This window comes from Eublepharis macularius, chromosome 7 (genome assembly GCF_028583425.1).
Source record: "Eublepharis macularius isolate TG4126 chromosome 7, MPM_Emac_v1.0, whole genome shotgun sequence".
NCBI classification, from domain to species: domain Eukaryota; kingdom Metazoa; phylum Chordata; class Lepidosauria; order Squamata; family Eublepharidae; genus Eublepharis; species Eublepharis macularius.
Genome location: NC_072796.1, coordinates 70,518,114 through 70,540,092, shown reverse-complemented (window position 1 = coordinate 70,540,092; position 21,979 = coordinate 70,518,114). Strand labels below are relative to the sequence as shown.

General features: G+C 42.0%; 1 protein-coding gene across 2 annotated transcripts in view; it reads right to left on the bottom strand.

The window, feature by feature from the left end:
* Positions 1-12,476, bottom strand: part of DLGAP1 (DLG associated protein 1) — a 154,533-nt gene extending 142,057 nt beyond the window's left edge. For both annotated transcript variants that reach the window (XM_054985694.1, XM_054985695.1), the window contains exon 1: positions 11,520-12,476. In XM_054985694.1, the coding sequence (XP_054841669.1) occupies positions 11,520-12,476 (957 nt within the window). The remainder of the gene's footprint in view (positions 1-11,519) is intronic.
* Positions 12,477-21,979: the final 9,503 nt, after the last annotated feature.

Here is a 21,979-nt window from a genome sequence, read left to right as displayed (position 1 = left end):
TGACCTGCCTGGGCTCTCTCCCTTTATAGGGGCCTCTCTGTATTTCACCTGTCCCTCTCCCAGGCTCCAACCCATGCCTGCCCTCTCCTGCCTCTCTGCAGGTACCTGTGCCAATGCCAAGCCTGGCCCTGAGATTCTCCCTGCCAACCCCATTCCTCCACTAATGGAGTATGCTCCACAGAGTGGGGCTGGCGGTCCTGCATTGGATGCTGAGGGTACCCTGTCTCCTCCTTGCCAAGTCCTCTGGCCTGGCTGTGGCCCCAGCAGCTGGTCCGAGTGTCTTGGCCTCCAGCGAAGCTCTGGCAGTGGCTCCGCCTCCTGGGAGCTTGTCAGCTCTGCTTCTGCCTTCCCCCAGCCTTTGCCGTGCTCCTGCCATGAGGAGGCTTTCCCCTGGCTCCCTGGGCCCTTGCCACCACCGTGCTGAAGACTTCAGGGTGCCCTGGGTGTCTCCATAGCTGGTGGCTTGCTCTCCTGCTTTCGCCATCATGGCCACCACCTGCCCCGGCTTCCTGGGGCTTCTCCCAACTGTGCTGTTCTTCAGGCATGCTCCTCCTGCTTCTGTGGGGCCAGCCTCTAGTGCTGGCTCCAGCTCGGAGAGGTTTCTCCCTGCAGCTGTGGTTCCCAACCGCCTGGTAGGCTGTGGAAAAAGTAAGTCTGGGGGGAGGGGGCTGCTGCTGTTGCTGACCTCCAGACAGCCTGGAAGGACACATTGTGTTGTACTGCCCAGTTCCAGATCAATATGGACTCTAGGGAGAGGCTTCTTGACATGGTGCCTTCCTGTTTGTTTATGCAGAACATGGATGTGCAGTTATCCCTAAGTATTTGGACATGTTTGTTTTGCATAATATCTGTGAAAGAGAAAAGCGTGTAACGAACTGTCCTTATTTCTAATGTATTGATATATAAATTTCTTTCACCTTTCAACTAAGTTCCATGGGAAGTGAGATGGTCACAATGTGCCCCCCCCCCAACCTTCCATCAAAGCATTGTGGTAACAGTGGCTTTGATCTTTGGGGCACCAAATGGAACTCCTCTAAAAGATGGGGATCCAACAATCACCAGTACAGTGATCTAACAACTGCTCTCAGAATAGAATACTTTCTCTTTTGGGCATGTAGTGTGGAGTTACGGACAGACAGAAACCGTATTTGTAATTGCCTCATATGCAACCTAGGCAGAGGAGTCACAGTTGTAGTTGCAGCCATTAGCCCAAGAAGCATTTGAATTTTCAATACTGATTGAAATCTACAGTTCATCATAGATCTGACTAGAGTTTTAATTCTTTGTGCTTTCTCCACTGGGAGAAAAGCCTTATTTGAGTCAGTGTCTAGTAATGCACCAATAAATAATACTCTTCTAGAAGGGATAAGGTCAGATTTCTTAAAATTAACAATCAATCTCAAACATTGACATGTCTTTAACACCATGTCTATATTCTTTTGTAAGTTCTCCTTGGAATGGGCAGAGATCAACCAATTGTCCAGATAAGGGTAAAGGGAACAGCCTCTAATTCTCAGGTATGCAACCACTATAGCCATGCACTTGGTGAATATTCTTGGAGCCATAGCTAGTCCGAATGGTAGGACTTGGTATTGATATATGTTCTCCCCAAACTGAAATCTTAGAAATTTCCGGTGGCATGGAGGGCTTGAGATATGAAAACAGGTGTATTTAAGGTCTAGCACTACAAACCAAGAATCATGCGGCAACAGCTGTGGCACCATATTGATTGTTATCATTCTAAATGTACATACTCTGACCATCTTGTTCTAATCCCTCTGGTCTAATATGGGACTAAAAACCTTGTCCTTTTTCTGGACTAAAAAGAATCTAGAATAAAACCCCAGTCTAGATTCAGATGCTGGTATCTGCTGTACAGCACCCTTTCCCAGTAGTGTTGACAATTCTTTAGCCAGTTCAGGTAAGGTAGCTCGAGGAGCTTTATGAGGATACTCAGACATGAGAACTGTTAAACTCAGTTTTATAACAATTTCTGATAACTTCTAACACCCAGACATCCATAGGGACAGACACTTAGGCTACGTAATAGTGGGTTAGTCTATCACTAAAAATAACAGCTTCCCCTTGTGCTAGTTAGAAATGCTTCTGGTTTTGGTTCAGATCCTTGCTCCCAGCCAATGAGACACCTTGTCTGAATTTGTGTGGGCTTACACCTCTGATACTGCCCTTGACCAACAGATGTAGAGCGACTATGAAAATACTATTGATGATAGGGCTGGTAGCTTGAGTAACGACCTCTATACTGCTGCTGCTGATGTTTGTAGAAGGGTTGAGACCTAGACTGTTGAGTGGACAGCCATAAGATCCTTCCTTTTGTAATAAATATTCATCAGTTTTTGAGGAGCATAACATTTCACCTTTGAATGGTAAATCTTCCACCCTATTTCTTGTCTCCAGTGGTAGAGCTATGGATCGAAGCCAAGCTTGCCTCCAAAGGACTACTACTGATGCTAGAACCCTGGTAGACGAGTCTGCTATGTGCCTTCCAGCAGTTATTTGCTGCTTGGATAGCCAGATTGCCTCCTCTTGAATCACTTTAACTAATACCTTCTGGTCCTCTGGCAGGTGTTCATTGTATGCTACCATCTTATTCCAAAGGAAAATTAGGTAAGCCTCCATAATAACAGCATAATTTGCAATTTTCATGTTGAGGGCTGCAGACGTACAGACTTTCTGCCCCAAGCTATCCAGCTATCCATTTGTCCTCCTCAGTTTTATAAATGCCTTTCGGCCTTCTTAGACATAGAGGAGATAGATGCTGGTTTTTCATATAATGTAGACATCAAGTCTACGGAGCATCTGTTCAGCATAAAGTCGAAAATCATCTGTGGGAAAAACAGGTTCCCTGTCGCCCACAGTCTCATCTGGTGACAGTTCTGAAAGTGGACTTGGGCTCTACTCCCCAAAGTAAGGTTCTTCTTGATCTGGTTCAGACAGATGGAATGCCATAGGAGATTTCAGGAAGTAATGTTGCAGATTATGCACCCTTGGTTGTGCCTGATCAGATGTGGATCCCACCAATTCTACTCTGTAAGGTTCATCCCAATCTACCCCCACAGGTGGAGGCACTCCCTGATACCACACTGGGCATTTGTGTGCTCAGCAGCTTTGGTGTGAAACTTGTTCAGGACCCAGATTGGTTGGGTACAAAGGTTCATGGGGTAACTCTCCTTTCTCTTCTGAGAAACAAACTGAGTGGGAATATGAGTGAGGGGAAGGGGTATAAGGGGTCTCCACTACCTTCCAATCCCAGTCTCAATCTTTCTAACTTGCATCCTGTGGTAACTCCTCTTATGCTCGGAGTGTTACCATTACTTGGATTAGTCTTTTTTGCTGAGTGGTTCAAATGATTCAGGGATTTCTGCCCCGTCAAATCCATGCCCAACAGAGCTTGGATGTGATTATGGATCTGTAAAGACAGGTGTTATAGATGGTGCTCATACTGCCTGATCCGATGGCCATCTAGACTCAGAATGTTGTCAGATCTGAGAGGTTGTTGAGGCTCACAGGCTTGGCATGCTTGAGGCTCGGTGGTGTCGTCAGATCTAGGATACTGCTGGTTCCAAAGACCTTGTTGTGCTAGAGGCCAGCTGGCTGTAGTTGACTTATTGTCTCATACTTTTTTCCACTCTCCAAAGCATGCAATAGCCAGAGATAGATTTCTTTAAAAATGGCTACTGAAATAGTCGACCATTCCTGGCTCTTTAAGATTAAGTTTGCTTCTGAATAACCTTTGCAAAAGCTGCATTGTGGATGTGGCAAACATTGTTATTTTTAATTCTTAAGTTTTGTTTATAGTGTATGGCCTATGGGCTATTAAGCTTTAATAAACTGAAAGTGAAGCTAGAGACCATCTGGTGGCTCTGAGATGGAGCTGGATCTGATGGGCACACTCTTGACAAGTGATGTTTTTGGATCTGAGGTGGTACAGTTGGGTCCAAGGAGGTCAAAGCCTCAGCCAGTGTGATGGCTGGCACTGTTGGATCCGCAAGTGCAGATGACTTAGCTGATTTAGCAGAGGGGCTGGTTGCAGCTGACAATGCTCGTTCCCACAAAGTAGCTTTAGGGTGAAGCTCTGGCAGTGTTTGCATGAGCTAACATTATGCCCCTTTCCCAAACAGACCAAAGAAATGAAATGTCCATATGTTTTCATCATTTTCATATTGTACTGAGTGCATCTTTTAAATGTCTTTTCAGCCATTCTGTCTCTCTCTTTTCTTGTTCATCCAAGTAGAGAAGGAATCTGAGGGTAAGACGCTAATTAGAACCTCTCTTACTGGCAGCAAAAGAGGAACTTCAAAAATATGCCATGTGTTGTATCATATCTCTCAAAGAGAGGAACATAAAAGACTATCTCCATGAGCTGGAAGTTGACAGAGGAGAAGGCAAGGGGAGCCACTGCCACTTGAGCCAGGCAAATGGGCAGGCAGGCAGAGGGGAAGAAGAGAGAGCTGAAGCCACTGCCACCATTACATAAGTCAGGCAGGTGGACATGGGAAAGTGGGTGGTAGGAGGTGGAGGAAGCAGTTGTTGCTGTTGGCAAGAAGCCGTTGGTGAGCCAGGCAACTGATAATGGTGGCTCTGTGATTGGGAGGCTGTCCAGTGAGTGGGTGGCCCAGCAAGTGAGAGGAAGAAATGATGGCAGTCTTGCAGGTCCCTCGCTTGTACTACTCTCACCTGCTTAAGTCATATGCTGTTCTAGTTATGCTTGTGGAAGAACAGGAATCTGCATTATGTCACATTTATATCTGTTGGCCTGCTATCCGATACAGATGTATTGCTCGTTGGGAACTGTATGCATGTGGAAAGCTGTGTACCTTAGACAAGAGGAGTATTTTCTGTTTGCTCTACCATTTTGCCTCTCAGCTCTGCCTCTAGTCACAACTCACAAGGGCTCTGTTGCCTGACCCCATTGGGTTCCACCATTGAGTGGGTTGCCTCCTTCTGTTATTTGTGCTTTTCATGTGATATTTATATCTCTCACTCTCTACCTTTTGTTCTCCTGAGGCAGCTTCCAAAACATGAACATAAACAATTCATACAAAGTACCAGGAATCAAATACCAATAAAAACAACAGAAAGACCAAGGATAAAACAAGAGATCAGCATAAATTAAAAGCAAAGCACTCCAAACAAATCAGAGTATTCATTGCATAATTCAGATCACCATAAAAATCTAGAATAAAACAGACGAAGGCCAGTGGAGCAAAAACAAATCAACTACTCCTACCCAAATCAGGGTAGGATTTACAATCAAGGCAGCACAACTGTCTCATGTCCTGCCTTACTCTGCCTCTTCAGGTGAGGGCACATGAAACAGGGCCTCTAAAGGGATCTTAACTGACCAACAGGTCTGTGTACCAGTGCCATAAAATGTACCAAACCCAAGGTTTATCAATCATCTCGATTGTTCTGCCTAATCAAATATTAACTGACAACATTTTGACCAGATCATTTCCTAAAAGGAACAACTTATGAAACAGTGTGAAACAACAGTTTTTCATAACTCACAGGCAACAGACCAAAGACTGATGATCTGATTGAAGTTAATGAATACAGATCTAATTAATTTGCTAGAGCCCTGTGGCGCAGAGTGGTAAGCTGCAGTACTGCAGCCCAAGCTCTACTCATGACCTGAGTTTGATCCTGGCATAAGCTGGGTTCAGGTAGCCAGCTCAAGGTTGACTCAGCCTTCCATCCTTCCAAGGTCGGTAAAATGAGTACCCAGGTTCCTGGGGGTAAAGTGTAGATGACTGTGGAAGACAATGACAACCCACTCCGTAAAAAGTCTGCCAAGAAAATGTGATGCGACAGCACCCCATGGGTCAGTAATGACTCGGTGCTTGCACAGGGGACTACCTTTACCTAATTAATTTATTTTGCACATTCCACAGGCTTTGTATCACAATACTTCCAATAATGGAACATGGGCTATTCTCTGATATTTATGAAACTGGATTGCTCTCTTAAAAACTGGACCACTACATGCATAGTACTAATAATTTTGAGTTTAGTGCCCTGTAAAAAAAATAATCTAAGAGTTTGTATGGGACTGGATTTGTCCTATTTCAATTCTATCAACATGCTTATTTATGAAGAGATGGACGATTCCCAAAATCTGGTTTTCAAAGAGACACAAAGCTATTGTTTTCATGACATCAGTCAGTTGTTGGAACACATAAAGCATATCCCACAGCACTCTTTCCTAAAGCTTTATCTGAAGCATTTCTTAACTTTTAAGGTAAAGAAACAGCTATCGACTTTCACAGTTGTATACATTTCCTGTATTAATATGTAGCCACCTGAAGTGTCTCATGTACCAGGGAATTTTTTAAAAAGTTTTCATTGACTAAACTTGGAAATGCTAACAACCTGGTCCAGTCAATTTTACCACTTCATCGACATGTTTGGGACTAGTGGAAACATCATATAAAGATGCCTGCATAAACATCAGTTTATGTTGAAAAGGTTTCAGTGCTGATATATGCACACAATATGGTTCTTTTACCACATGCTCAAACTGGCTGTCAGCCTGCATTGGGTAGCTTCTGGGGTGGTCTAACCTCCAACTAAAAGCTTACTTACATGGCTGGATGCTTCTTCTCACCTTCTGCTGTCTATGCTAGGAAATTGTGCCTTAATATTTTGTTCTTTTTGAAGGCTGCATCCAAACTCAAAGAACAGCATCCTCTGTGAGGGCCTAACCATGTTATTTCAGGACACTGACGCCCAAAGTAGCAGGCAATATCAAGAAAACATCAGCTACTCTTCGGAAACTTGGTGGATGGAACTCAAAAGAGCACTGCTGTTGGTTCTGGCATTTTCAACAAGAACTGTTTATACCCAATCTTGATATTTCTCCCCTCAAAACTCCAAATGGGGTATATTATCTCTCATTGAAAAATATCTAATAGCCCATTTCTCTTTTAATTTCAAATGTATAAAATAGCATGAATTGAGTAAAACTTAATAAAGGGGGTGTCACCATAGATAAAAATGAAAGAAAATGTTCTTGCTCCCATTAATTTATTAGGTATGTGATCTTTCACATTTTATTTAAAATACTATTTCCCAACTGGTGGATTTCACAGTTATCAAACCTTAAAGCTTTTTTAGACAGAAGTCTTATATCTGGAATGTCCGGATTTTTTTCTGCTATTGGTGGGCATTTCTTTGCTGTCACCAATAGTTATGCTAGGACAATTCCTAGGATTTTGTCCTTCTTCTACAGATGACTGACAGCTTAAGATAGCCTGTCCGAGTAGTTAGCCTCACACTATTCCTACTTCCTTACAATTTGGGTGGAGCCAACATATGGCTCCTTCTCACTCAGTCAACTCCCTCAGTCCTAGCAGGGCAACAACTCCAGGGGAAAGAGTCCCTGTGATTTTTCCAGTTTACATGGTGCCTGGCTTACAAACATTAGAGCAGCACCACACATACACACACAAGTTTGACGGGTGGAATGGGGTGGTCTAGTCATTTCCCAACCCATTTTCTAACTCCACCTCCACCTCCAGTGCAGGAGCAGACTTGTCCCATGTTTTACTCCACCTACTACAATGGAAACACAATGATGGAAGGCAGAGAAGATGGGATATTTACTCGTTATTTTTCAACTTTGTATATTGAGTTTGAAACATTAATAAAAATTTTAAATTTTTTTAAAAAAAATTAAAAAAAGAGAGAGAAGATGGGATACAGAGCTATTTCATCTAACCATCATGGATGCCATTGCCACAGATGGAACAATGGGCCAAGTCAGCAACTACGGTGGTGGGGAGCATACAGTGTTGAAGAAGCGATATACCTATGGTTTGATAGTATCAGAAACATAGTGCTCCTTCCCCACAGAACCTGAATGGCTTTGAGGATTTTAAAATTCAAATGAAGTGTTCCCTAGATTTCAATTTCCTATTCAGTAGACTTACAAGTCTACTGAACTTGTTTCTAGTAGCTTTTCCTGTAGTTTCTACCCTGAGATTTCTTAAGTGCTTTCTGATTCCCATTGTCAGGAGACTCAGGACTTGTCTAAGTTGCATGGCAGGCCACACGACAAGTCACCCATCCAGCCAGTGAGCGGCCACCCATCTGCCCAGCTTCTTACTTACCTGGTTGCAGTCCTGTTCTTCATGTAGCAGGAGAGATGGCAGCACCAAGTTCTGCCCCATATGGCACCTGCCACTAGTCTCACTTAGTGCTCAACTCACTAACTCAGGAAACAGCAACGGTAGGTCCAATGAGGGGCTGCTCCCCATTCCTTGTCAATGGGGAGGGCACCAGCAAGAAGCAGTTGTGTGTTTGCACTCTGCTGCTTCCCCCAGCACACCCTATTCCACTGGCAATGGGGCTTTGCTCTTGAGTCCCTTGCTCTACAGCACCTCACCTTTCCATGGATAGGAGGCAGTGGAACAAGAGAAACTTGTGCTCCTCTGCCTCCCACTACAAAGCATAGAACAGCTGTGATAATGAATGAGCCTCCCAGCAGGCAATGAACCCTAACATTTGCCCCACCTCACTGACCCCTGATGCTAGGCCTGTCCATTGCAACCTCAGCCAATTCCTATAAATTGCTTCCAAAGCCGAAGTCTGATGTCATTGTTCTGGGTGCCTTTTAAAAAGCCTATTTCTTATTAGCATGCAGGCACAAATGATATGATGTTCAATATCAAACCATGAGTTGCCTTCAATGAGAAGTACCTCATTCATGTTTCAAACAGTTACTGGCAGGTTGAATAGATGTGGCAGAACGTATAACGATTTATTCACACCAACACTGCCATATTTCTTCATTAGATTTTTCGCCCTCTTTCATCCAAGGAGCTCAGAGTAGTTTACATGGTTCTCTTATCCATTTCATCTTAACAACAGACAAGTGAGATAGATTACCTCAACAGTGCGCTTGGACCAAGGAAACCCAGTAGGCTTCATGGCCAAGGAGAGATTTGAACCCAAGTTCCCTTACCCGTATCCCACGTTTGGACCACTTAACAACAACAGTGTGCTTATATACCATCTGTACAGATTAGTGCCACACTCAGAGTGGTGAACAAAGTCAGTGATAATGAATCTCACTCAGAACAAATTATTTTCTACTTTCTGATGCCAGATTCAAGCAGTAACAAGCAGGTTCTAATTTATTTATTTAATAATAATAATAACAATAACATTCGATTTATATTTATTTAATAAATGTATTTAAACAAGATCTTCTTCGGTGACAGTTTACATGCTTGCTTCTGTGTAAAGTGGGAAGCGGATAATCCATTCCTGTAATTTCCATTAAAGAAATTCCACCACTGGAATTGGGTCATTGGTTCCGGCCAAGAAGTCACACCCTCTTAAACTTTTGCATTGTTTCTCTCTCCAAAACCTATGACAAATAGTGTTCCAATATTCCTTTATAGTTTTTAACTATGTACTGTGAATTCACACCTTTTGGGACTCACTAGATTTTCCCCTTGAAATGAACTAACCATTTCTTAAATTAATAATTCCTCTTGGTTAAATAATTCTGCATAAATATGGCATAAGAAAGTGAGAGAAACAGGCAGGAGTGTTTAGACCTGTACGCTTTGCATATTCAATATACTTGCTATTTAAAGACTCGGGAGAAAACTGTGGTTTTATCCCACCTCTTCAATTCGTAATTCTTATTTGTCTGGTATTTAATACTAATAGCTGCAGTACTAATTGTAAATCTATTATTTCTCTGATTAGTTTTTTTTTAAAAAATCATTTTGAAGTATTGCCATTCCTTCAAATTTGGAAACTACTTACTAAAAACCTAAGGAGAGAGAGACAGTGAGATAAATGTAACCATTTAGCCATGTTGAAAGAATGCTGGACAGCTTTCCAAGCAGACACAGATAATGCCCTCTAATTCTACTTCAGAAATCTATTCCTGGCAATTAAATATTATCTGAAAGTCCCTCTGGTGGGGTTCATGCAACACTGAGCTTGGCACAATTTTTTCCACTTGTCTTTATGCCATCTCATCACATACTAGGTTGTGAGCTCTTTAGTTAATAATGCTTAGATATTAAAGAACTAATAAAAGAAAATGAAGAGGTTTACAAATTGTTTCTGATTTGACACATAAAATAAACCACCTTCCCTGTTACACTATCAATATTAGGCTCTTTGCAGGTACATCCTCCTAAGTCTATCCAGTCTGTTATGCACAGGGATCTGTTATGAATACAGAGGCACGTGCAGGTCAAAATACATATTGGACATGCAGACTTTCCCATCTTCATCAATTGGGGTCTAAATGTATATAAAATGCATACATACACTATTAAAAACAGAAGCTCTTTAAAATATCAACCCCCCCCCCACACACTTTACCTAACTAAAGTAGTCACCTCATTAGGATAGTAAAATCCTCCTTTTAAACACGAGTATTAACTAAGTGCCAAAATGTGATTACACAATGTCCCACAAAGCTAACCACAAGAGAAAAGTAGCATGACATACAATGTAAAAAGACAGAATTAAATAGCAGGCATACAGAATTGCACAGCAATAATCCAACTACTTTAAAAAGAAAATATTTCTGATCAAACCTCTTTTTTCCTCATGGTCTTTTCTCTTCTTTGTTTGACATTACTCCACTGTCCATGCACAGTTAGATGTGCCATATCTGCTTCAAAATAAAATGCATAAAGAGCAATCCACAGATCTTGCAAGACAGAAACCGTGTTAATTTTCTGATCCACGTTCTTGCCACAAACATTCACCGGCAGTATGATAGCTCCAAGAGCAGACATCTGATTCTTGACATTTAAAGATACAATACTGGTGAAAAATAGTGACGCTTTATTAACTGCAAACAGCTTGTGAGGGAGCCAGTGATGTACTCTTAAAGAGTATAATCAGAACATTCAATAATTTCAGTCTTTCAAGTTTGCATTTTCTAGTCAGTGCTATTTTAAAAAAGAAAGAATGAATAATAGCTAGATACACCAATCTGGTCATTTCATGTAATTATTACATGAGGTTTTTTGTTATGTGGCAAATCGGATAGTAGCTTGATTTCACAGTGTATAAAATGGTATGACATTGCCAATTGTTCAAAGGGTCTCAAAGTTTTCATCACAAAATAATAAATGGAAAACAAATCCTAAGATTATAGAAGATAATGAATGTCTGTACTGGCAATATCAGGTTCATTGATATTGTAATGCTAAATGAAAGCTTTACTACCTCCAGTTCCTTTGTGACCCTGCTGTGTCGTTTTCTGTGTCTTGAGTGCCTTTTTAATCCCCCCAAATTATTCAGAGAGCTTTTGTTCTTTTCAACATGTTAAAAAGAAACAAACCAAGTGCTTCGCTCTATGCATTCATTTGAAACACTGAATCTTAGCAACCAAAATGCAGATTTATTCATAATTTGTATTTGGATTAACTCCCACCATCATCTTTCCATTTTCAGTTTCATCTCATTGGAAAAGGCAGTGTAAGTATTAGTAATGTAATTAATAATATATACGGTACCTGAAGATACTGGCAAGACCGTTCTTGTTGACAAGACTCTGATTTCACCACTGTCTGGTCCATATTCATGGAAGCTTTTTGGTAAACTTCACGGGCTCTGCTAACTGTCAGAGTAGAGGACCAAGAACTTTTTTTCATTAATTGAGCATCCAAATTTACTGGCAAGTTTGCACAGGTAGAACATTTGACATCATTATTGCTTCTGGACGGCTTCACAGTATGTTCACTAAGAGTGTTATAGGCTTCCATAAAATATTGAGAAGAGGAACGGTCAGGGCATCTTCCCATAGTCATAACACCACTTGGCCCATGATGGTAAATGCAAACATCATTATCCAAATTGTCATCTGAGCTCCACCATCCTGATGCATTAGACCTGGATTTTCCTTCTGACCTTCTGTCTTTGCTTTTGCTGCGTTTGCCATACCTCATAATCTGTGTCTCCTCTGGGCTTGCTTTGCCTCCATTGATGCTGCCCTTTGATGGGCCTTCAAGAGAATGAGACTTTGTGAAAAGCTTTTGAACAGAGTGAACCAAATGGCGGATCCTCCCTGGACTATCACTACGGTGTTCTACAGCAGTCCGTTTGTATTGTAAAGTATGATAGCCATCTCGATTAAGAGGGAGCTGCCTTTCAAACTGGTCCAAAAGATTAGCAGGGATGCGATTAGCTTTACTGGCAGTTCCATGTGGCACCAAAGAACACTCATCTTTAAGCTCATTATGAGAACTGTAATGTCTCCGTGGGAATGTACTGCTAGCAATCTGATCATTGTAGGGAACCATGCATTCTCCCTGAAAAGAGTTCCTCTGAGTGTAGTAAGAGTGATCTGCAGGATGATGGTCCACAGGATTTAACAAATATGGCTTCCTGTCTGAGTGATGTACCAGAGAATCACATGCTGGTTCACAAGCAACCCCATGATGGTGACTGCGACTGCCAGATAATCCTTTCATCTTTGATGCGAAAAATATCCCAACGACATCTGAATATGTATGTTTATGTTACTGAAAGATCAACAAGAAAAACCTAGAAAAATTGAAAATAAAAACATGTAAAATGCTTTCTTAATTAATATGCATATTTGGCTTATGATTATAATGATAATTATGGCATTTCTGAATGGCTTGGAATTTATTAATGCATCTATGCTGTGCAATGATTTGATTAGGCATGCAACATTTGGCTATAACATGCTAAAAGATTAATATTCTGGAATGTAAATAAGTCCCAGCCTTTATTGTTTTGAGCAGAATGAATGAGAACGACAGTGGTCATATTAAACTATCAGATAAGGGAGCTTTCCGATTGCTATCTCTTAACCAAGAAGGACAGAGGGAGACATATAGTGAGCAATAGTGTTGGAAGCAGATCAGCATTTGGAGTGTGATTGCCATCCTGTTTATAAAGCTATTCCCTGTAACAGTTATAGTTTAATGACTAATAAAGGTAGTCTCCTAATAGCAATGTGAAGCATGATCTAAAACCAGTTTCTATTCCTTTATCTCTTTTCCTTTTGCCAATATCAACACAGGCAGCCCAAGTACTTGGCAAGCCCCAGGCATACTTCGGCTCAGAAACAAGAATCATTAGAACTACTGTGACGGATTGAAACAGTTACAAAGAGGCCTATATGTCCATTTTTATTCAGCCTTTCTTCCAAGGTGCTCAGAGTGGTACGTAAGGTTCTCCTCTCCATTTTATCCTCACAACAACCGAGTTAGACAAGTTAGACTAAGAGAAAGTGATTGGACAAAGGACCAAAGAGTTTCATTGCTGAGTGGTAACTTGAATCTGGAAGCCAAGCTACAAGTGACGAATGACACTTGCTTGGCAAGTGAACAGACTCACGTGTATTCCTCCCTGTTCACTTGCCGTTCACTTGCGCTCCACTTGATCAAGTCGAGAGCAAGTGAATGGCAAGTGAACAGGGAGGAATACACGTGAGTCTGTTCACTTGCCAGGCAAGTGTCATTTGTCACTTGTTCTGGGTCTCCTAGGTGCTAGGCCAACACTCTGGGCCTAATTACATGATATACAGTCCTCAGGTAAGGACTATCAGGGCCAAGCTACACATGACGAATGACACTTGAACAGCAAGTGGATTGAGTGGAGGGCAAGTGAACAGGGAGAAATACACTTGCTGTTCAAGTGTCATTCGTCGTGTGTAGCTTGGCCCCCAGTCAAATGTGTGCTTCAGGCTCCCTGCATGGAACTCACTTCCCAGGCCTGTGAGGGCCAATGCAAATCAAAGTCACGGCGCATGGGGAGAAGAGGCTTATACTTCCTGCAGTTCCATTTCCTTGACCTGAAATGGCCACAGAGGAGAGCTGTTTGTCCAGCTGGGAAAACCTCTGTGTATCCCATCAGTAGACTTGGAACCCCCTGGAGCCATTTCAGGTTAGGAAAATGGTGCAGAGCGGTAAGCAAAACCCCTCCTTCCTGCCTGTCAAAGTCCCAGTATCAATTGGGGAACTCACAAGCATACACCTGACTGTGTAAACCTGGAGAAAGACATAGGGTTGCCGGCTCCAGGTTGGGAAATTCTTGGAGATTTTTTGGGTAGACCCTGGAGAGGATGGGGTTTAGAGAGGGGAGGGATCTGAGCAGGGTGTAGTACCATAGACTCTACCCTCCAAAGCAGCCATTTTCTCCAGGGGAATTGATCTCTATGGCCTGGAGATCAGTTGCAATTCTGTGAGATCTTCTCTAGTCGCCACTTGGAGGCTAGCAACCTGAGAAAGACATAATGTGTAGTTTGGCCTCTAAGCAACACATTCTGCTGCATCTTTACTGCACTGTGCTGTTAACTTATGCCATAAGTTACACAGGAGCTGTTGTGTGGGATAACTGGATTACATGTAGACTTTTGGTGTGCTAGGAGGATGATAGCACCATGCAGTGCAGCACTGCATAGCAGGTTTGTAGCTTGTAAACTTAAATGCAAAAAGCACCATCCATAGAGCACAACTTTGTTCCACTAAAATTGCTGGAACTTCGAGCACCCACTGCTTTTAAAAGTATGCAAATGTGTGTTGTAAAGATACCTATACTAAGAAGATATTCCAGTTTGAAAGGATACCGCTTGGAATAGACAGTGAACTCAAAAGTTGCCTCAGATAGAAAGATGACTTGAAATACCTTTAGAAGCATTAAAAATTACCACAATGAAGGGTCAGATCTTGCCAGCTACATAATACTTACTGTTCTGGCAGTTTTACAAAAATATTTAACAGCTTTACCAATTCCTTTGCAAACACGATTTACTAGGTTGTAGAATAGCTAGTCTCTCAAGGGAAGTCGTAGCAACTATTATCTGAGTCATTTAAAAGGTAACTTAAAGATTATGCTGTCAAACCCAGTTCCAAAGGACGGATGTGATGACCATGTTTCTACCATATCTGCTTGCTATGAATTTAAAGTCAGATTGCAAAATAATATTTACCTATAGTCATTATATTGTAGAAGGGAAAATTTGCTGGAAGGTTTTGAAGACAGATAGGGAAAAGCCACATGAATAACACAACATAAAGTATTTCACTGCAGTGAAGTAGAACGATTGGAGACCTAGACTGAAAAAGTTAGACCACAAAACTAGAAGAGAATCACTATAATTGAAGTAAGCCAGTCATTATTCAGAATTAACTTATATATTGATCAAGGTCAACATTATGAGGCCTATTACCTAAAATCAGTAAGAAACTACAGTCAACTTTGAAACCAAAGTTGATTCTTCATGAGAGTAGAATTTGGACATGATGTACTTTACAACACTGGAAATTACATTTTAGTTAACTGTTTTTAGATTTTAAGTATACAATGTATTTTAGAATTTTGGTTTATTTAATTCATACAACAACCTGTGAGGTGTGGTATACAGACCTACAGTGCCATCCTAAGCATGGTTACACCCTTCTAAGCCCACTGATTTCAGTGGACCTAGGACAGCACTGCTAGTGACTAGACAAGGCTGCTCAAAGTGGAACTAGACAAGACAAATTACATGAGGCTATGCGAGTGTCTAGAAACATGTCTGTTCCCACCTGCTTACGTCCATTTTACCCCGAGTGAACACGTCTTGTAGTCCAAGTCCATGCACGTGCTGGGTAACTGGTATAGTCGCAGGTGCAGGTGTCCGTGGTCATAATCAGTGAGTTGCCATTGGAGAGCATCAATTTTTTGGGAAGCTTCTGCTTCCCTCTCCCCTCTTTTTAAATTCTCGTGTTTTCTAGTTGATGCTGCCACCTCCCTACACCCTCCTCCCCCCTTAACTTCTTCCTCCTCCTCTCCATGCAACGTCTTTGGTTGGGATGAGGAGGAGGAGGAGGGAAGATAGATTGTGTCAACACAATTAAGCATCTGAACAAAACTTCAGAGACATGCCTGATACATGAACCTGAAAAGGACAGGGTGGGAGGTACTTGTTCTCCAGTTCGGTTCAGCAATACAGAGCAAATTGGGTACAATTTGGCCATTGTTTCCAGTAGGAAATGCAATTTGGGGCTTTCCGGAGGTCTAAGGGGGGGCATTTTAGGATCAAATTTTACCAAATTTTCTGGGAACCTACTACTAGTTGTTCTCTAAAGACCCCCCCCCCCCAACACACACACACAAGTTTCAGGGAGATTGGATGCTGGGGAAGGCATGATCTATGAGGCATGATCTATGAGTTTCTCCAGTTGCTGTCAGTCTTTCCCCTGGAATAGGAAGAAATGCGTGGCTGAGGGCACCTTCTTTGGAGGGGGGTGCATAAAATGAGTCCCCAAGGTCCAATCTCCCTGAAACTTGGGGGATCTTTATGGGACAGTTAGCAGTAGGTCGTCTGAAAAATTTGTAGATTTATATTGTGAAATGCCACCCCCAGCCCCCTGTATAGCCCCCATAGTTTTCCCCATAGGGAATAATGGAGCTCGGAGGTGGCTGGGGACAAACAGGCAGGAAAGAGTTGATTCTGGCTGACAGCAAGAAATGCTTCTGTGGCTCCCAAAGTGGGGATTTCCCACCCTCTTTTGCATAGATTCCCCCCTTTCCTGGAGGGTTGAGTTGCAAGATCTCAACAGAGGTGTGGAACCCCCACTTTTAGCTCTCCCCCAAGGAAACCTGCTGGGTCCCCCCGCCCCCAATATGTCCAATTGAGTGAACAAGTCTCCCCCTCAGAAAAGCTGCAGAGGAAGGTTTGAGCATACACAAAGAGAAGGTACACCATGGGATACCATCTCTCATCTGGGAGGTATGGGGAAGAAACATGTGCCAGTTGAAGCATGGGATCAAGTGCAGTGTGACTGTGGTGTACAAGTGAATAGGAAAGCAATGGGGAAACACGTGTGAGTTCATGTGTTATACGCATGTAATTTGTCTCATGTAGTTTGGTTCTTTTACCCTGAAAAATCTTATTGGCCTGTAAGGTGCCAGTGGACTCAAATTCTGCAGTGCGGGATTGTGTTTCTTTTTCCTATCATTGACCTCCATGAATTCATCTGAAAGTTTGATTCTGTGTAAACAACTGTGAGCACCAAAGGAATTCTTGTGGGTACTCAAGGCTCTTGATTGGCCTGCCTGTGTGTATGTAAACACAGCTGAACAAGTGTAAATTCCAATCAGACTTTTAAAACTAAGGTACATTTCGCACTCGGTTTTTAGAGCGCGTTTGTACCTGTTCCACATCCCATGTTTGCAAGGTTTTCACACTTAAAAGCAGTCATGGGATGCAGTCCCGCTTTTTGTCCGCTGTATCCCCGATTTTTCCCCCTGCGGACATACCCTGATGTTTTTTTAAGTTTGCTGCCGACTGGCAGCTGGCCTGCATTTTGCTAATGTGAACACTTTTGCCTCCTTTTTGCTTCTCTCCCCCCCTCCTTTTCCCTGGGAGCTGATTGGTTTGTGCAGAATTAACCACTCCCACCCTCCTCAGCTCTCTGAACTCCTTTGTCCACCATTTTTTTTAAGTAAAGCGAGCTGAAGGTCATAAGGCTGCTTCTTCGTTGGTTTCCTTCCTCCCGGTATGCATGCTGTTTTATTTTTTTTCAAAAGCCAGGAATGATTCGTAAGCTTGCTGCTAATTCCCTGCTAGCTTTAAAATCAAGGAAAGTGTTAAATAGCTGCTTTCTCCTTCCTCCCTTAGGGTATGCACACACAGTCTTTTTTTTTTTAAAGACAAGAATGGGTTGCAACGTTGTAATGTTCCTGCACTTTCTTCCTGGCTGTAAAAGCCAGGAAAGGATTAAATGGCTGCTTTTCCCTCCCTCCCAGGCATGTTTCAGACTTTGCCAAAGAGGGGGAAAAACCCCAAGCATTTTGCACAGCCCTTTGGAAACAAGCCTCTGCTTCCTGGGAGGAGATTAATCGGCAGCATTTTAACCCTTTCCTGGCTTGATTTAAAAAAATGAGAGTGGTACATGTTTTCCCCCAGAACTCTGCCACCAATTGTCTCTCCGGTGGGCAGGGGACAGCCCAATCAGCAAAAAGGGGGGAAGGGTTCCAACATTGCAACGTTACTACGCATGCTCAATTTTTTTTAAAAAAGTGTGACGTGAATTGCAAGGCCCCAAAAGCCCAAAATTGCACCGAGGTTTTGAAATGAAGCACAGACACCAAATCGAAATTGCAGTGGATAGTGTGAAATGAACAGGTGCAATGCCGAAGCCACTGCGATTGGGGCGAATGCTCATAAATGGCGGTTTAAACCGTAAGTGCGAAAAGGGTCTAACACATGGATGGTTTGATTAACACTTGCTAATTAAGGAAGTCCTAAATAAATGAAGATTTTTTTTAATCTAGAAAAGACTAGGAACATTTGTGGAAAAAAATTGGCTCTCAAAGTGGGAGTGTGCTCTTCCATGTAATACAAACATATTGCTACAAGGTTACTGGCATGGCCACTCTCAAGAGATGACATTTGAAAGAAGGATTTCAACCTGTGTGCTGCACTTCGAGAGCTCTTGTCTCTTTTTGCAGAACACTGTGGTCAGATTTATGCTGGAAGAATGATGGACAAATGATGTGAGCAAGATCTTGTTTGGGGACAGAAGTATTGGAACTGACGACCTGTTGCTGAGCATTCTGGAAATAACATAAAGCATGAAGCTGCCTGGTGCTGAGGCAGACCATTGGCCCATCTAGCTTAGCACACTCTACTCCCTCTACTCTCGCATGCCTTAGGCAGAGAAGGGTTTTTCACAACACTGGCTATTTGAGATGCTTTAACTGGAGATGCCAAGGACTGACCTAAGACGTGCTGCATTAAAAGAAAGTGTTCAGCCACTGAGCAACAATATTTGTTTATTATGCATCCCATTGCATTTATTATTCTAACAGAAGATGATGCTAAAATAAAATGTTATTTAGGAGGTAGCCTTCTGTTGCAATGGCCATTTGTAAAGAAATTTTATGGACAGTAATTCAGTTAGTTTGATGGTGCCACAAAACCTATTTTTCATTTCCACTTCAGATTAAAATTGGGTTTTGTGGCACCATCATACTGACTGAATTATTGTCCATAAAATTTCTTACCAAGTGGCCTTCTGCAATAGGATGCCATCTTACTTCAAAAAGGAATTTGAAAAGATAAGAAGCACGTAAAATTTAATATACTTTAGTATATACATGCACTTACATAAGCACATAAACATACGAACACCAATATATGTATTACAGAAAGATATGAATGCTAACTAAATACACTTTGAAAATTATTTAGTCAGCATTAAGACTAAAATATTGGAAGCGCAAAACAGGAATAGAGATTTGTTACTAAGTAACATAAGATATGATACTTAAGCATGCTGCTGAGAAGGTAGGAACTGCTGGGCAACAAAAGATGGGTTTTCCATATATGGCGAATATGACTGTTAAGAATTATCACCAGCTGAGTCACTTTATGCATTATTATTTCCATGCTTAACACTGTAAAACTGTATACATGGTTTGGAGAGTATTCACTTATATGTTAAATACATAGACATTTTCATTGTTTGATGGGCCATGATCCTGAAGACAAGATGAGCAGTTTTTTGGTATCATCCATCAAAAGGAAAAAAAACCCTATATACATCTGTTCTGCATTTATCTACTGACAGTGCAATTCTAAGCAGAGTTAGAGCTTCTAAGTCCATTGGTCAAGGGATTGGGCTTAGAAAGATGAAACTCTTTAAAGGATGGTACTGTGAGTGTATATCTTCCTCATCTTTTCATGCTACGATCTTCAGTTGTCAGGATAACCACTTGATTACCAAGCATAGTACATGGTCATTTGAGATTAGGGCCAGCCCTGGGAACACTGAGGAGGTGGATACTCTACAAACTGGATTTGTTTGGTACCATGACATCACTTCTAGTTGTGTACCTCACTTCCAGTTGTGTACATCACAGCATTATGCAACACACTTAGGAATTTCCCAGATCTCTGTGGTTCTTACCCTAGAGGTTGGGGGAATTCTAGACTGTCATGCAAGACCATGATGTTACTACTGAGTACACAACCGGAAGTCAGTCAGTCAGTCAGTCAGTCAGTCAGTCAGTCAGTCAGTCAGTCAGTCAGTCTCTATTATGGGCCACAAGCCATATAGAAGCAGAGCAAACAATATTTATTAAGTAATTAATCTAAAATCATATCTCAATACACAGGGCTTTTTTTCTGGGAAAAGAGGTGGTGAAACTCAGTGAGTTGCCAGCACAGGGGGCAACTCTTGGTGGGAGGTGGTGCCCCTGGTACCACATGTGCGCGCACAAAGTGCACACATGCTCCCATTGAGAAAATGCTTACTTGTCTTAGTTTACTTCCAAGAAATTAAGCAGACAACTAGATTGACAAGTAAAAAAGAGGTTGAGTGAGGGATGGGGTCTGTTTCTGACAGCGCATTCCTATGCAAGCCCAGTCCAAGCCCATTAACTTCAGTAGACCTAGACTGGAGCAATTCTGCACAGGATACACAGTATCATTTCTATACATTTTTCTGGCAAAGTCCCAACCAAAGAAATAAACTTTCTTTTTTGAAAAAGTTGCCAATTGTGTGTTTTTGTCTGTACTTTCATTGCTTTTATACTTGTTTAAAGAAGCCTGTCATCTCACTGGCAGATGACACGAATGTATATGGTGCTTTGCAGCATAACACTCAGCATAAAAACTTAAGTTTTTATGTTTGGTAGTGGCTGTATATTTCCTGGAATTACAATTGGTCTCCAGGCTGCAGAGATCAGTTCCCCTGGAGAAAAGGGCTACTTTGAAGAGTAGATATAGCATTATACTCTGCTGAGGTCCCTCCCCTCCCCAAATCCAACCCTCTCCAGGCTCTGTACAGGTTCCCGGCAAGCCCTGCCTGGATCCCCAGGTAGGCTGTTAGTCACCTAAGAGTGTCAAAGGGTAAAATTCCAAAACACTAGCAAGAGATGTCTTATTAGCCAGGATAGTGAACTGCTACTTTCTACCCCATATCTTAAGGTCAAGAGGCAAGCCTCAAACCTTCTGGGTGCTAACAGACAAAACCAACCCTGCAAGGTAGTCATGTTGTAGGCTTGATTCAGAGGCCAAATAATTTGGTAGCTTATAGCAACACTTAATAACGCCACACCAATATAAGTAAAGGAAATTTATTAAAGAAAATGCAGAATGCAAATAAAACACATGCAAGTGTGTAAGTTGTAGAAACAAAAGTGACAACACCTAATTTAGCTAGACTACCATATACTTGCAAACCTATTCTAGATATTACTTTTCAGCAAGTTTCAGAATCTCAATGGGAGCTTTAGGCTCTCAAGTCCAGAAATCCTGAGAACAAAGCAAAAAGGATGCTGGCAACAGGAATTCACCAGTGGCAAAGCTTTCAGAAACAAGAGTTTGTTCCAAACAGGAGCAAAAAGGTTCCTCCAGGAAGAAGTGTTCCCAAGGAGAGGGGAAGACAGATTAAAAGACTTGTTCAAGGCCAACTGCCCAGCAAGCCCACATAACTTAGCCAATCAGAAAAGACTTAACCTATGATGACAGGCTCTGCAGTTACCTGTCATCACAAGTGGAGGAAGAATTAATTACTCCACTCCCATAATGCTACACATTAATAAACTAGAAGACTGGTGCCAACCTCCCTCAAACTTCGTCCTTGAGAACTGTTAAGATTTTTTCCCTGCTGCACCAAGGCCCTTGTCTCATCTGGCTAGAAACTAACAGTGCCAACTAGAGAACAGCATGAACAGCAATACGAACAAAAAAAAAAGCCACGAACAGCCCAATCTGCTGTTCATGAACAAGCTGTTCATGAGGCCCCATTCTAAACGAACAGGTAGTCATTGCAAGCCTCCTTCGTTGCTGTTTGTCAAGCCAGACAGTCTGGCACCTGCAATCAATTCCCTTGGCAATTTAGGCAACGATTGTTTGAACTCTGTCTGAACTCCTGCTGTTGCCCTGTAAACCCCAATCTAAGCTCAATTTAGCTTGATAGGCAGGTCTTCCTTTCAAGTGTGGAGCTCC